The sequence below is a fragment of the Tachypleus tridentatus genome, chromosome 3 (genome assembly GCF_004210375.1).
Source record: "Tachypleus tridentatus isolate NWPU-2018 chromosome 3, ASM421037v1, whole genome shotgun sequence".
NCBI classification, from domain to species: Eukaryota; Metazoa; Arthropoda; class Merostomata; order Xiphosura; family Limulidae; genus Tachypleus; species Tachypleus tridentatus.
In genome coordinates, this window is record NC_134827.1 from 76,857,286 (window position 1) to 76,874,548 (window position 17,263).

At 32.7% G+C, this 17,263-nt stretch overlaps 1 protein-coding gene across 1 annotated transcript in view; it reads right to left on the minus strand.

The window, feature by feature from the left end:
• Window positions 1–17,263, minus strand: part of LOC143247246 (dipeptidyl peptidase 4-like) — a 67,204-nt gene that overhangs the window by 21,340 nt on the left and 28,601 nt on the right. Inside the window, 7 exon segments of the mRNA XM_076494964.1 lie at window positions 4,828–4,954; window positions 6,980–7,086; window positions 9,305–9,474; window positions 11,007–11,130; window positions 11,659–11,737; window positions 12,972–13,024; window positions 14,614–14,688. Coding sequence (XP_076351079.1) covers window positions 4,828–4,954; window positions 6,980–7,086; window positions 9,305–9,474; window positions 11,007–11,130; window positions 11,659–11,737; window positions 12,972–13,024; window positions 14,614–14,688 — 735 coding nt within the window.

The window sequence follows — 17,263 nt, forward strand, 5'->3', positions numbered from 1 at the left end:
ACTGTTCTACGATACATTAATAATAACTTCAGTAACACTATTTTACGTTACACTAATAATAACTTCAGTGACACTGTTTACGTTACATTAATAATAACTTCAGTGACACTATTTTACGTTACACTAATAATAACTTCAGTAACACTGTGCTACGTTACATGAATAATAACTTCAGTAACACTGTTCTATTGCATTAATAATAACTTCAGTAACACTGTTCTATTGCATTAATAATAACTTCAGTAACACTGTTCTATTGCATTAATAATAACTTCAGTAACACAGTTCTATTGCATTAATAGTAACTTCAGTAAAACAGTTCTATTGCATTAATAATAACTTCAGTAACACAGTTCTATTGCATTAATAATAACTTCAGTAACACTGTTCTACGTTACATTAATAATGATTTCAGAAACGCTGTTCTACGTTACACTAATAATAACTTCAGTAACACTATTCTATGTTACACTAATAATACCTTCAGTAACACTGTTCTACGTTACACTAATAATAACTTCAGTAACACTGTTCTACGTTACACTAATAATAACTTCAGTAACACTGTTCTACGTTACATTAATAATAACTTCAGTAACACTATTTTACGTTACACTAATAATAACTTCAGTAACACTATTTTACGTTACACTAATAATAACTTCAGTAACACTGTTTACGTTACATTAATAATAACTTCAGTGACACTATTTTACGTTACACTAATAATAACTTCAGTAACACTGTGCTACGTTACATGAATAATAACTTCAGTAACACTGTTTACGTTACACTAATAATAACTTCAGTAACACTGTTCTACGTTACATTAATAATAACTTCAGTACACTATTTTACGTTACACTAATAATAACTTCAGTAACACTGTTCTACGTTACATTAATAATAACTTCAGTAATACTGTTTTAAGTTACATAATAATTAATAACTTCAGTAACACTATTCTACGTTACACTAATAATAACTTCGTAACACTGTTCTATTACATTAATAATAGCTTCAATAACACAGTTCTACGTTACATTAATAATAACTTCAGTAACACTGTTCTATTGCATTAATAATAACTTCAGTAACACAGTTCTATTGCATTAATAATAACTTCAGTAACACTGTTCTACGTTACACTAATAATAACTTCGTAACACTGTTCTATTGCATTAATAAAAACTTCAGTAACACTGTTTTACGTTACATTAATAATGATTTCAGAAACGCTGTTCTACGTTATACTAATAATAACTTCAGTAACACTATTCTACGTTACACTAATAATAACTTCAGTAACACTGTTCTACGTTACATCAATAATAACTTTAGTAACACTATTTTACATTACATTAATAATAACTTCAGTAACACTGTAACGTTACATTTATAATAACTTCAGTAACACTGTTCTATTGTATTAATAATATTTTCAGTAACACTGTTCTACGCTACACTAATAATAACTTCAGTAACATTATTCTACGTTACATTAATAATAACTTCAGTAACACTGTTCTACGTTACATTAATAATAACTTCAGTAACACTGTTTTAAGTTACAATAATAAATAACTTCAGTAACACTGTTCTACGTTACACTAATAATAACTTCGTAACACTGTTCTATTACATTAATAATAGCTTCAATAACACAGTTCTACGTTACATTACTAATAACTTCAATAACACAGTTCTACGTTACATTAATAATAACTTCAGTAACACTGTTCTATTGCATTAATAATAACTTCAGTAACACTGTTCTATTGCATTAATAATAACTTCAGTAACACAGTTCTATTGCATTAATAATAACTTCAGTAAAACAGTTCTATTGCATTAATAATAACTTCAGTCAGTAACACAGTTCTATTGCATTAATAATAACTTCAGTAACACAGTTCTATTGCATTAATAATAACTTCAGTAACACAGTTCTATTGCATTAATAATAACTTCAGTAACACTGTTCTACGTTACACTATTAATAACTTCGTAACACTGTTCTATTGCATTAATAAAACTTCAGTAACACTGTTCTACGTTACATTAATAATGATTTCAGAACTGTTCTACGCTGTTCTACGTTACACTAATAATAACTTCAGTAACACTATTCTATGTTACACTAATAATAACTTAGTAACACTGTTCTACGTTACACTAATAATAACTTCAGTAACACTATTCTACGTTACACTAATAATACCTTCAGTAACACTGTTCTACGTTACACTAATAATAACTTCAGTAACACTGTTCTACCTTACATTAATAATAACTTCAGTAACACTGTTCTACGATACATTAATAATAACTTCAGTAACACTATTTTACGTTACACTAATAATAACTTCAGTAACACTGTTTACGTTACATTAATAATAACTTCAGTGACACTATTTTACGTTACACTAATAATAACTTCAGTAACACTGTGCTACGTTACATTAATAATAACTTCAGTAACACTGTTCTATTGCATTAATAATAACTTCAGTAACACTGTTCTATTGCATTAATAATAACTTCAGTAACACTGTTCTATTGCATTAATAATAACTTCAGTAACACAGTTCTATTGCATTAATAATAACTTCAGTAAAACAGTTCTATTGCATTAATAATAACTTCAGTAACACAGTTCTATTGCATTAATAATAACTTCAGTAACACTGTTCTACGTTACATTAATTTACATTAATAATGATTTCAGAAACGCTGTTCTACGTTACACTAATAATAACTTCAGTAACACTATTCTATGTTACACTAATAATACCTTCAGTAACACTGTTCTACGTTACACTAATAATAACTTCAGTAACACTGTTCTACCTTACACTAATAATAACTTCAGTAACACTGTTCTACGATACATTAATAATAACTTCAGTAACACTATTTTACGTTACACTAATAATAACTTCAGTAACACTATTTTACGTTACACTAATAATAACTTCAGTAACACTGTTTACGTTACATTAATAATAACTTCAGTGACACTATTTTACGTTACACTAATAATAACTTCAGTAACACTGTGCTACGTTACATGAATAATAACTTCAGTAACACTGTTTACGTTACATTAATAATAACTTCAGTAACACTGTTTACGTTACATTAATAATAACTTCAGTGACACTATTTTACGATAGACTAATAATAACTTCAGTAACACTGTGCTACGTTACATTAATAATAACTTCAGTAACACAGTTCTACGTTACATTAATAATAACTTCAGTAACACTGTTTTACGTTGCAATAATAAATAACTTCAGTAACATTGTTCTACGTTACACTAATAATAACTTGGTAACACTGTTCTACGTTACACTAATAATAACTTCAGTAACACTGTTCTACGTTACATTAACAATAACTTCAGTTCTACATTATACTAATAATAACTTCAGTAACACTTATTTACGTTACACTAATAATAACTTCAGTAACACTGTTCTACGTTACATTAATAATAACTTTTGTAACACTATTTTACATTACATTAATAATAACTTCAGTAACACTGTAACGTTACATTAAAAATAACTTCAGTAATACTGTAACGTTACATTTATAATAACTTCAGTAACACTGTTCTACGTTAAATTAATAATAACTTCAGTAACACTGTTTTACGTTGGAATAATAAATAACTTCAGAAACACTGTTATACGCTACACTAATAATAACTTCGTAACACTGTTCTATTACATTAATAATAACTTCAATAACACAGTTCTACGTTACATTTATAATAACTTCAGTAACACTGTTCTATTGTATTAATAATATCTTCAGTAACACAGTTCTACGTTACAGTAATAATAACTTCAGTAACACTGTTCTACGTTACATTAATAATAACTTCAGTAACACTGTTTTACGTTGGAATAATAAATAACTTCAGAAACACTGTTCTACGTTACACTAATAATAACTTCGTAACACTGTTTTATTACATTAATAATAACTTCAATAACACAGTTCTACATTACATTAACAATAACTTCAGTAACACTGTTCTATTGCATTAATAATAACTTCAGTAACATAGTTCTACGTTATATTAATAATAACTTCAGTAACACTGTTCTACGTTAGATTAATAATAACTTCAGTAACACTGTTCGACGTTACATTAATAATAACTTCAGCAACACTGTTCTACGTTACATTAATAATAACTTCAGTAACACTGTTCTACGTTACATTAATAATAACTTCAGTAACACAGTTCTACGTTACATTAACAATAACTTCAGTAACACTGTTCCACGTTATGTTAATAATAACCTCAGTAACACTGTTCGACGTTACATTAATAATAACTTCAGTAACACTGTTCCACGTTATGTTAATAATAACCTCAGTAACACTGTTCGACGTTACATTAATAATAACTTCAGTGACACTGTTCTACGTTACATTAATAATAGCTTAAGTAACATTGTTCTACGTTACATTAATAATAACTACAGTAACACTGTCCCACGTTACTTTAACGGATATAACAGAGTCTTCATTGAACTTACAAGTTTCACTAACACAGTTATCATTTTCAAGGCTAGTAACTACGGTGTTCATTTTACGTTATATTTTAATATTTTACTCCTATACGCTTAGTTCTGTCTTAATGTCTTGGTTATAATTGTGTCTTTAATCTGTATTCTATATCGATAATTTTGAAATAACCTATAATTACCTATTATTATTATTACCATCATTATTGAAAGCTTAAAATTTACTTATTAATACACTTATGAATTACTAATTAAAGTGTTGAAGATATAAGATATCCACCGTTTCACACGCCCATCCGCTCCATTCATGACAAATGCTAACGACAGAAAAGTTTTGAGATCTCTGTAACCAGATGGCTGTCAGTCGACTCCTATCAATCCACTTAACTTGGGTGAAGTAGTGTTGTCTGTAAAAAAAAAAAAAAAAAAATGTGTTAATTACTGGAAATGTGGAGTTGTACGACACCTTTCCTGCTCTGTATAAAGTTGAGATCTACCAAACATACAAACATTGTTATTTGTAAAACTCAAAGTGCGATTTCTTTCTCTAATTGTTTTTGCACATTTAATTCACGCTATAATAAACAAGTCGGTTATATTGTTAATATCAGCTAGTGATTCAATACATTCTATCTTTACAGGTTTTAATTTTCTTGTTTTCTTCCGCGCAATATATCTTGCCCCCCGCTGGTGCAGCGTTATGTCTACGGATTTACTACTCTAAAATCATCTGTACGATGACCCTCGGTGGGCTCAGCAGATAGTCCGATGTGGCTTTGCTACAAGAAAACACAAACAATCGATATATCTTTTGAAACTGGCCTCAATACGTTACATATAAATGTATTAGTTCTGTTCTATATTAATATTCTAGATATATGATCAGTTATTAATATTATCTGACGACAATTAATGTTCAAACAGAGAAGTTCGAGAAGCACGTGCCTAGAATTATGACACTGCGGTGTTGACGATACATTTTTTCACTTTAAAAAATGTTTGTTACATAATTCCAGTGTGTCTCAGATCACATTGTTATATATGAAATAGCTGAGAAGTAAATAAATTAACTAAAAACGATCATTTCACCCTCAAACTTTGACAATCCCGACTTCACTATTACCAGTTAATTATGCTTTCATCTGTCCACCCTCTCAATACTGCTGTGTTGTGTATGTCCCAGCAAATGTTTGTACAGTACTCGTGTTTCTCATAAATTTATTTTGAAAATGTTATTTTGTTGTTAAGCACAAAGCTACACAATAGACTACTAGTGCTGTACCAAAGCATGATCTAACCGTCTAGCATGGCATAAGTGGGTCATGTCTTTAAACGTATTGTCATTCATAAGTAAGATGTTTATTTAATCTGCTCTATGGGAATGACACTGAAGCATGGAAACAACGTGGATATAACCAGCAAATATAGCAAATAAGTTCTAGATCTCGACAGAAGTTGGACTGGAATGTTTTCACTATTTGAAGATTGAAAATGTTACCAAATATTTAGTTATTTTTAACTTATTTAAATAGAAATGTAATATTCGACTCTAGACGTTAGCCAGCACTTTAGGGCGTCAAACTAATTTATAACTAGTTATATCCTATATGGTAGCTACTAATATGTTTTTGTCTTTAGGAAGTCACAAAAAAAAGTTTTATATATTGAAAGTAGTCGGGATTCAATCCTGGGTCTTCTTCATGAAAAGGCATGTCTGTTATCTAATTGGGACCCGAATTATTTGAATATTTCCAAGGGGGTGTTTAGATTTTTCCGGTTGTGTTATTAGTTTAAGTATATGTAGAAAGGTTTGTTTTGTTTTCTTTTATTTTAATAATATTCTAATTTATCGCATGGTCCTCTTCTCTGGCACGATGGACTATTGCAAATAAATCTGTATTACAGAGAACTGTATGTCTATTATGTTCTTGAATTCTAATCTTTGTGAAGTCTTTTATTTCTTCAGTGTATTAAAATCCACATTATCAAAGGATAAGGTAAATGCTGCGTTTCCTCTCATTGGGTCTTTAGGTAATTTGATATATAATAACCAATTAAAAATTAGGCTTAAGTCACTATGACAAAATATATTATTGTAGATCTTATCTTATGTTTTGGTTTAAACTATAATTAGATACACACCTAATTCTGAGCAGCAATGGATTAAAATCACCTTTAGTTAATTTGTTTTTATAACAATTTCTAAACATAAATGTACAACCATTGTTATACTTTATTCGCTGATAAGTTCTTATAATATGTTCGAGCTTCTTAAGCACAAACGTGGTCATATATTTTAAAACTGACTAGGCAGTGGATTCCATCTTACAGTTCACACATAATAACTATAGAATATATCTTTGTTGAATAACGACGTTTCTTCATTGAAAATATATTCGGGACGATTTGAAAAGTTATAGATAACTGTTTACCTTTCTTGTATTTCTTTTGGAGGACGAAGTCTTCTAGGGGCGGGGATACTTGATGTAAACGTAACGTCAACAACCCATAGGGTAGCTGATGGATTTTCTGTACCTGGCTGTAAGAAGGAGGTGTTTTAGAAACCTAGGTTTTAGAAATATGTTTAAGTCATAACTGCTTTAATTCTATGTAAAATTACCAGACGATCTTTACTTGGCTCCATTTAAAACATTTCTTACGTGAGAGATAAATGCTGTTAAACTGGATTATTTTTATCATAAGACATGTATACTAGGCCTATTCGTTGGTTTGTTTTTGGAATTTTGCTATCTACGTTAGTCGTTCGTAATTTAGCAGCGTAAGACAAGAGGGAAAGCAGCTAGTCATCACCACCCACCGCCAACTCTTCGGCTACACTTTTATCAATGAATAGTGGGATTGACAGTAATATTATAACACCCCCGCCTGTAAGAGCGAGCATGGTTAGTGTGACGGGGGTACAAACCTTCCACTCTCAGATTTTGAGTCGAGTGCCCTAACCACCTGGCTATACCGGGTCTATACTAGGCCTATGCCTAATGCATTGTGACAAATGTAGTTAATTAGCATCATGCGTCGTTAACTTAGAAAGATAAGCGTACCGAAACAGTTGTTGTTAAAATGTTTTTTGTAGTTGGCTGTGGGGACGTAATAGCTACCAAAGAAAATATTCTGGGATATGTCGTAACAGCTACTAATAAAGATATTCAGTGATTTGACGTAACAGCTACCAATAAAGATATTGAGGGATATAACGTAACAGCTACCAAAAAAAAGATATTTAGGGATATGACGTAACCTTTCGAATACGCCTTGGAAGATTGGAATTTTAAAGCTATTTAACATTGATATAATCATAAAACTGATCCATATCCGAGTTTTTTAATTTACATATATAACTCTTCTAAAATATCATGGCTGGGGCATTCAGATGAACGAATAAACAAAAGCAAGTAACAGGCTCGAACTGAATAAAATATGTCTCCTTAATATCGTTGTGAACTTTTGTAGTTCAATATCGGGTCACTATTGTTTCTACACATGACTTATACCTGACTAAGATGTTTTATATCAACAGGAACTGAAGTTATATATAAGATCTTAATTACTTAATTACCTAAGGCCATTTGTTTAATTAAACTAATGTTTACTGGCTGACAGAAACTGGACATTTGTTTAATGAGACTAATGTTTATAGGCTGACAGAAAATGGCCATTTTGACATATTGCTTACCTTTCAAAGACATAGAAGTTCGATAAGATTAAAAATGATATTGCTTTTTTATGACAATACTTGACTTTAACATTTGAGTAAGTAACTAAAGCAAAACTAGAGGGAACCACCAATAGTTGCACTTGAAGGGTATTTTTGTTTGTCGCTCGATAGTCACCCTAACTTGTAGGTTAAAGTCAATGTTATATTACTTCATTTACTCTTCTTTTTGCTAGAGGTTAAGAATGAAGTTCATAAATCTCTCCTCTCTTATTTTAGTTGACTATTTCCACTTCCTTAAGGCGCTCTCACGTTTTCTCGTCACTGTTAATGAACTTTCCAACGCCATTAGTATATTTCTTATAAACAGAATGCTTAAACTGAAATGATCATTGGGGAGGGACGACAGAGGCAGTCCACTCACCCCGAAGCTCTAGAAAGAGTCCTCACTGACAGTTTTTACGAGACATTTCTATTGAAGGTCAATTAACACATTCACACCATAGCGTAGGAATCTCAATTCAACTGAGGATACGGTGTCCTTTTTTAACAACTTTCTCACACACAAAAACCTAGGGTCACTAGTAACACTGTAGGCTTAAAGAAATTTACTATATCAGGTTGAAATTGATCAGTTCTATTGTTCAGCTAGACTACCTGAACTTTTAACCCTGAGGTTAGTCAACTGTTATCCAGCTAGTAACTGGATTACTAACTCTGAGGTTAATAGTCTAAATTTGTGAGCTATGAGAACTGAATATTTGTTTATAAAAACTTGGTGTTAATAAACAAAAGCCCTAATAGTTTGCTTTTGTTATATGGTGGCTCGAGTATTTTTAAAGAATGGCAGTGAATCGCTGGTCTCCACAGTAACTTCCACATAAAGCAATGGAACCTGAACCCACAAGTTTTGTGATGTAACCGGCATCAACGTTCACCGCTACAGCTAATGTTTCTAAAATGATAAAAAATAGTATTCAGAAGCTCAGAAACCATGCTATATAGAGGTCGCTGAAATCCCTAATGTTTGTACACATAACGAAATAGCGGTCATATGAATCATCTATATACAATAAATGGTTACCTTAGGATATCTGATTTTAACTAGACCATGGTGAATATTACTTTCATCCATATAATCTCCATACCAGGGATACTGAACTTCAGGTACGCGACTATCATCAAAGGATGCAAAACACAGTCTGGTACCATCGTTTGACCACCAAATGGGGTTAGTATCGCCCAGTATTTCCTCTGAAATAATATGAGTAACACATACACTGGTTATTAATCTACGGAATGCTCTTACTTTACTACTTTACTATCTTTTTGCTTTATATGTCTTCATTCTAACACTGATTTTAAATATTATCTACTTGGGTTTACACAATTTATTCAAGTACGTGAAAACAGGATTTAAACAAATAAACAAAACCATTGGTTTAAGCCTCCAGAATATCATATTTGATTTTCACAATTAAATAAAAAACAACTTTATACCCTTGTACAACAATAAAAATTATCACTTTCATAGTTACTTATTTTAACGATTATTTAAGACTAGCTGTTGATTACTAAGTTGTTGTTTTTCTACATTTTATTAAATTTCGTAAATTTTATGTATATTTTTATGCACGTACTAATTATTCAGTTTTTGTCTTTTTTTCAGCTGCTAATAAGACACCATCTTCAGGGAAGTATTGTTTGTTTGTTTGTTGAATTTCTCGCAAAACTACACGAAGGTTATCTGAGCTAGCCTTCCCTAATTTAGCAGTGTAAGATTTGAGGGAAGGTAGCTAGTCATCACCACCCACAGACAGCTCTTTTGCTACTCTTTTACCAGCGAATAGTGGGATTGACCGTCATATTATAACGTCTCCACGGCTGAAAGGGCGAGCATGTTTGGTGCGAATGGGATTCAAGCCCGCGACCCTCAGATTACGAGGCGAGTGCCTTAACTACCTAGCCATGCCGGGCCTCAGGGAAGTCACGAGAAAAACCATTTCTGTGTTGTTAGTGTCAGGGAATTCGAACCTAATTCCTTCATTTAAAAAAAGTCTGGTAAAAATCCCTGACACTATCAACATAGAAATAGATTTTCCTGAAGACGGGGCTCGGCATGACCAGGTGGTTAAGGCACTCAACTCGTAATCCCTGTTACACCAAACACACTCGCCCTTTCAGCGTTATAATGTGCGGTCAGTCCCACTCTTCGTTGGTAAAAAAGAAGCTCAAGAACTGGCAGTGAGTGGTGATGACCAGCCGCCTTCCCTCTAGTCTTACACTGCTAAATTAGGGACGGCTAGTGCACATAGCTATCGTATAGCTTTGCACGAAATTCAAAACAAACCAAACCAACCTTGAAGACGATAGCTGACTAGTAGCTGAAAGGCAAGGTAAAAAATAATTAGTGATAAGTATCTGGTAGTTAATTTAAAACATAGAATAAATAAATGAAGATTAATTACACATTAAAACAAACAGTTACCAATCAATAATCGGCTATTCAATCATCATAGGCTTAACATAATAAATTAATTTTAAAATAGCTCTTTAAAATCTTTTAGATACGTACATTAGAATGTTTTCATCATCTATATATGTTGTTTATCTTTTTTATAGTCATCTAAAGATCATTAATTTGTATCGAAAACTGTCCTAGAACTTGAGTGTTATGCATTTGATAAGCCTAATAAGAATTACTTAAGCGATTTTTAAATATTATTTAACCAAATTATTACTAAAATTAGAAAACCGTTTGAGATATAAGACAGATATCTGAGTACCTTCATAAACCCAGTCCGGTATGCCATTAAAAATTACTTTGTCAACCCCGCTCCTAGTTATACGTTTAGGAGGTATGTCTCCTACATAGGCCATGTAAAAAATGTCATTGTTTCTTACATAAACCTGTGAAAATCACAGAAAAAAAACATGTTAACCAATATGCAACCAATGGCACTGGTGCGTAGTACAGGGTGTTCCGAAAGTCACTGTGCAGTTTTGTAATCATATTTTATTCAGTCTATTTCAAGCCAGCAACTGATAGCGGTGTTTAGAAACAAAATAAGAAGGATCCAGGCCTGTATTGATGACAACGGGGGTCACTTTCAACATTGTTTATAATTGTCACTCATATTTACCTCCTGTATTTTATATTGAAACATGTCTGTTAATAAATATATAAGATCACAGTGACTTTCCGAACACCCTGTAAATAAACTAAATTTCGTTAAATTAATGGCTATACCTTAAAAATCTTTACTTAGTGCATTGACTATAAACATAAGATAAATTTTGATAAAATGTAGAAAGAAAAAAGGTAACCTTTTGTTCCATAACAAAGTAAATTGGTAACCAATGGTCTAACAAAATGTAGAAACTAGCTTGATAAATAACTCTATTTATCTTATGAAAACCAAAACTAAAACCACTCACCAGCTGACTGCCAGTGGGTCCCCATTCAACGTACTGTAATTCAACATTGTCTTCAGTAGGTAATAAAGGCGAGGTTTGGCTAAAAAAACCAATTTATTAGCTTACACCATTAACTTAACATTGGAATACTTAATATTCTATTATTACCAAAATGCTAAAGCAAAGTAAGAAATTTTATAGAAAAAAGAAAATTACACAAAAACATGAAAGAACAACATTGCTTAAATCTAGACCAACTAAATAACAAATGCAGTATTTTAATACGTTATTTATGTTTCTTTTAGCGTGAAGCTACATGATAAACTATTTGTGCTCTGTCCACCGCAGGAATCAACCCTCAGGTTTTAGTGTTGTAAATCCATAAACTTCCCACTGTCTCATCTATTTTCAAACTCTTTGGAAACTAATGGATAAAATATGTTCATTTATTGACAGACACCCTAACAAAACATCATAAGTTCCTCGTGTGAGGAATTCCTTTCTTTTATCCTCATACAATAAATTCCCTTTGAACTTTATTTGATTGATTAATTATTTAAAATTAAGCACAAATCCACAGAATGAGCTATCTGTGCTTTACCCACCACAGGTATCGAAACCCGGTTTCTAACAGTGTAAGTCCATAGACATACCGCTGTGACACTGGAGGGTTAACTTTATGTGTTTGAGTTGTTACACTTAAAGTTGTGTTTTCTTATAGCAAACCCACATCGGGCTATCTGCTGAGTTCACCGAGGGGAATCGAACCCCTGATGTTAGCGTTGTAAATCCGTAGACTTACCGCTATGCCAGCGGGGAACCACTTAAAGAGAACAATTTTAGCGACTATCACAAGTTTCAAACGTTAAAACGCGTCAAAATGTGTGACACGTGAAGTGCTTACTGAACATAGGTTTTACTGAGGTCCTACATCATGTCCTAAATATCCTGTCGTAGTATAAATACCCTGGAGATTATCTCATGAGCCGATATTCTTAACAGAGCGTAAATAGAGCTGAAAAACAACGTTTCCAATGTTGTAATTTATGTATTTAAGATTGGTTCGAAGATTCGGGATTAAACGTCTGTCGCAAATTTGTATTTTTTTTAAGACAAGACATTCTGCGATACAAGAATCGTGATAGTAGATTTTCGAATTCGTGCTCTTGCAAGAATTACACAAACTGATCCAAGAAATATTTCATTACAACTTTTTTGGTGCCCAACACATCATTCTATTTCTTCTTAATAAAAAAAAAGACCGAAAATTAATATTCCATTTGTACCAAAAACTTAAGCAAGTGTTATTGATTTCTGTAATAAACTGTACTTACTAGTTTTTGATGTCAAAGTACTTGTATTTCGCTGTATATGAATATCGAAATCTCTGAAAATAGGAAACATTAATATTAGATATATTATTATATATTAGATATATAATAATAGTAATAATAAACGGTTTAGTCTCCACTTTTTCGATAGGTGTTCTCTCTTCAAAAACAGAAGTTAAAAAAGAAAACTTGTCAAAAACATTAAAGCTAAGTTGTTAAAATAATACTTTAATTTGTGTTCCGTATATCTCCGAGCTTTACGCTCTTTAACAAAAGGTACAGTTGACAATAACTTCTATTATTTTTCCAAAGGTTTTATAAACTGATGTAAAAAAAAATATACGTTTCGGTTATGCGAACTACGTTATTTCGTGTTATACCCATTTTAGAGTTAACATAATTCGAACAATGATGCGTACGTCGCTGTGTGTATGCCAGAAGAGAACATGAAATCCGTTAGGTACACAATCCTTTGTTGGCCGTTTAATATTGATACCAGAACCAAAATGCTGGGCTAAGACGAAACTTACCCAACTGTACAACGACATATGTTAAAGCAATCTGATATTATTGACACAATAATCTACACGAAAAATGTGCAGATAAAACATATAAACCAAAAGAAATACGCATACGCTGAATGTATACAGTACTTGCACGTACTGACCTACCTTCCTGAAGTGTACAAACAAAACTAGGAATATAATTCTCATGGTATAAGGACCATATTTTAGACGCAAGCTCTTACTCGAATTATTATGAGAAGTATGTAGGACTTGAAAGAACGTTTTATTAATATGTTTTATGTTTTGTATTTTTCTAAACAAATATGTTTTCTAATGATATTTTGGTGTCATGGTTCTCTGAGAAGAACACAACAACAGACTATGTTGTGCCAAATATTTTTTTACTTATCATTTATGTGTTATCGTTGGCAGCTTGCACGGCTGTTACTGACTTGTTTACGGGTCTGTTACTTACTTCCCTTACTGGGCTGTTACTGATATGTTTACTGGTGTATTGCTGATTTATTTACGAGTCTCTTCCTTACTGGGCTGTTACTGATATGTTTAATGGGGTATTTCTGACTTGTTTACGTGGCTGTTACTGATATGTTTACTGGGGTATTTCTGACTTGTTTATGTGGCTGTTACTGATATGTTTACTGGCGTATTGCTGATTTATTTACGAGTCTCTTCCTTACTTCCTTACTGGGCTGTTACTGATATGTTTACTGGGGTATTGCTGACTTATTTACGTGGCTGTTACTGACTTGTTTAAGGGGCTGTTTATTGAGTTATTTACTGAGCATCTACTGATTTGTTTACGAGGCTATTACTTACTTGTTTACTGGGCTATTACTGACTTATTTACGGGTCTGTCACTAACTTTGTTAGACATTTTTAAAGCATGTTAGTGACATGTACAAAGACTGAAGCAAGTAGTCCGTGTAAATAAATAAAAAATGTAACACCAGGTAAATAGAGAAGTAAAACACCATAGATAATAATAAACTATTATCATAAATCGATATCATCTACAGCCCGAACAAAACCGCATATCAGTGATGTCACAATATTGGATTATTTTAACTAAACTTCCTATCCTAGATTACATATTTCTTTTTATACAACTTATAACTCACCTTTTTAATAGCATAAGAAAGTAAGATATACTTTCTGTCGGCTGACAAACTATATTCGTGAACATCTAAGAGCCTCTGCCAAAAAACAAAAAGACGTTCGTTATTTCTTATAAAGTTGAACCTAAATACACTTGTTATGGACTGGAAGCAAGAGTAACTTATACCACTTTATGATGTACCAGTTTATATTTGTTTTCATTTCAACTTCCAGTGTTTAGTTCAGTTATATATGATACAAGTATTAAAAATGTCTACAATATGTTAGAGAGCGTACCTGTCAGCTCTTCTAATGGATAAAATCTTTTTATATAAGAATTAAGGGAAATTTGAACAAATGACATTATTACGGCCAATGGCATCTGACCTATAGTAACAGTATTTCGTGTGTTCTCTACTGGGATGTAGGTGCAAGTTTGGAAACCAAATAAACAGTGGATTGTTTCTGAATTTCGCGTAAAGCTACATGAGGGCTATATGCGCTAGCTATCCCTAATTCATCAGTGCAAGACTAGAGGGAAGGCAGCTAGTCATCACCACCCACCGTCAACTCTTGGGCTACTCTTTTACCAACGAATAATGGGATTGATCATTACATTATAACACCCCCACGACTGAAAGTGCCAGCAGATTTGGTGACAAGGATTCGAACCCGCGACCCTTGGATTACGAGTCGAGTGCTTTAATCACCTGACCATGCCAGGCGTAACAGTGGATAATTATCGACTAGTTTACCAGGAGAAGAAATTGTTGATATTTTATAGAGAGCGCAACAAGTGGTTGTACATTTTTTAGAAGTTTTTAAAGGGAAAAATATACATGAAATAAAATTATGTTGCTATAGTCTTATTTAACTTCTACATGACCTCGTGAACTCTCCCGTGAAATTTTCCCAGTTTGTCAAGCACACTAATATATATATATATACAAGTTTCGGGATTGTGTCATTTGTTTCCCAGATATAATGCATGATACTGACATGTGTAGCAGCTGTGGTTCCCAGATATGATACATGATACTACGTTAAGATAATTAAATCATAAAACACATCCAACTAATTGGACCGCTAATAACATCTCTCGTATATGCTTTTCGACATTCGATAACATAATATATATATGTTATCGGAAGTGGGGTATTAAGTTATATAATATCTCTCTCTTCTTGTATTAGCCTAGCTGTACCCAATACCATGTTGTGCTTTGTTAGGGTGAGCTAGTTTAGCTTCATGTCTATGCTTCTATTTAGTTACCCTGTAACATTTACTTTTCCAAGGAATACCTCTTTTTAACAGATATTAATGGAAGGTCAAATCCCTACAGTGGCATAGCGATATATCTGCGAAGTTACAAAGCTAGAAACCGGGTTTCGATACCCCTGGTTGGCAGAGCACAGATAGCCCTTTGCGCAGGTTTTTGCCCAACCACAAGGAAACAAACAAGGTCAGATAAGCAGTGTAACATCAAGTGGTTTTATTTCATTATCGGTTACAGTTGTCGTGAAGAGCCTGACTTGAGTTTTTAAAACTAAACATTTCTGTTTACAGTTGTATTACGTCAAACTCTCATTTTCAGTAAATCCATATACACATGATAACAGTTCGTTCACGTGATAGACTGAACTGATGCCATACGTTTACAATACTTAAAGTCACGCGCGAAATAACAGCAAATGTTTCGGCAGAAAGAACTCCATATAAAGATTGAACCAATATGTGGTACACTATAATATTGTATTAGAGAAGGTTGTATTGATCAGGCTGGGGGATTTTGTACTCTCGACACAGGTTTTGTTACCGTTTAACACCACAACACTGGTGTGTTACCCTGGAGCGCCTCAGCACCGACTTACAACTTTGGAGTGTCTTAACAAAATGAATTGTTACTATACAGGTCCCGGTATTAAATATAAATGCACAGATAAGCAAAAATGTACGCTGAACTAATATTTAAACCTAAAATCACAAACTTGAGTCTCTATCACCCTTAGTGGAGTCCGTATCAGTCACATGTTCATGAATCACAAACTTGAGTCTCTATCACCCCTAGTAGGGTCCGTATCAGTCACATGTTCATGAATCACAAACTGGAGTCTCTATCACCCTTAGAGTCCGTATCAGTCACATGTTCATGAACCACAAACTTGAGTCTCTATCAACCCTAGTAGGGTCCGTATCAGTCACATGTTCATGAACCACAAACTTGAGTCTCTATTAACCTTAGTAGGGTCCGTATCAGTCACGTGTTCATGAATCACAAACTTGAGTCTCTATCAACCCTAGTAAGGTCCGTATCAGTCGCATGTTCATGAATCACAAACTTGAGTCTCTATCACCCCTAGTAGGGTCCATATCAGTCACATGTTCTTTAAACATAAACTTGTTTGTTGTTTCTTGATTTTGTTAAATACACTCACAGAAATAACATCAAAATTCTAATTAATCTTATATTTTATATAAAATTTATTTATTCCGGTCAGTTAGTTTCGTTAATTCTTTATTCAAGTTGAAGCAGAACAAAGATGCCGCCGGATAAAGAAGGAGTTGATAAGTTAAAGGTGGTTTTTGAGGTCACGAGCACGTTTTGTTAAATACGAATACCACATGACAACGTTATGAACTCGTGCATTGTACGCTTTTATATTCAATTGCATA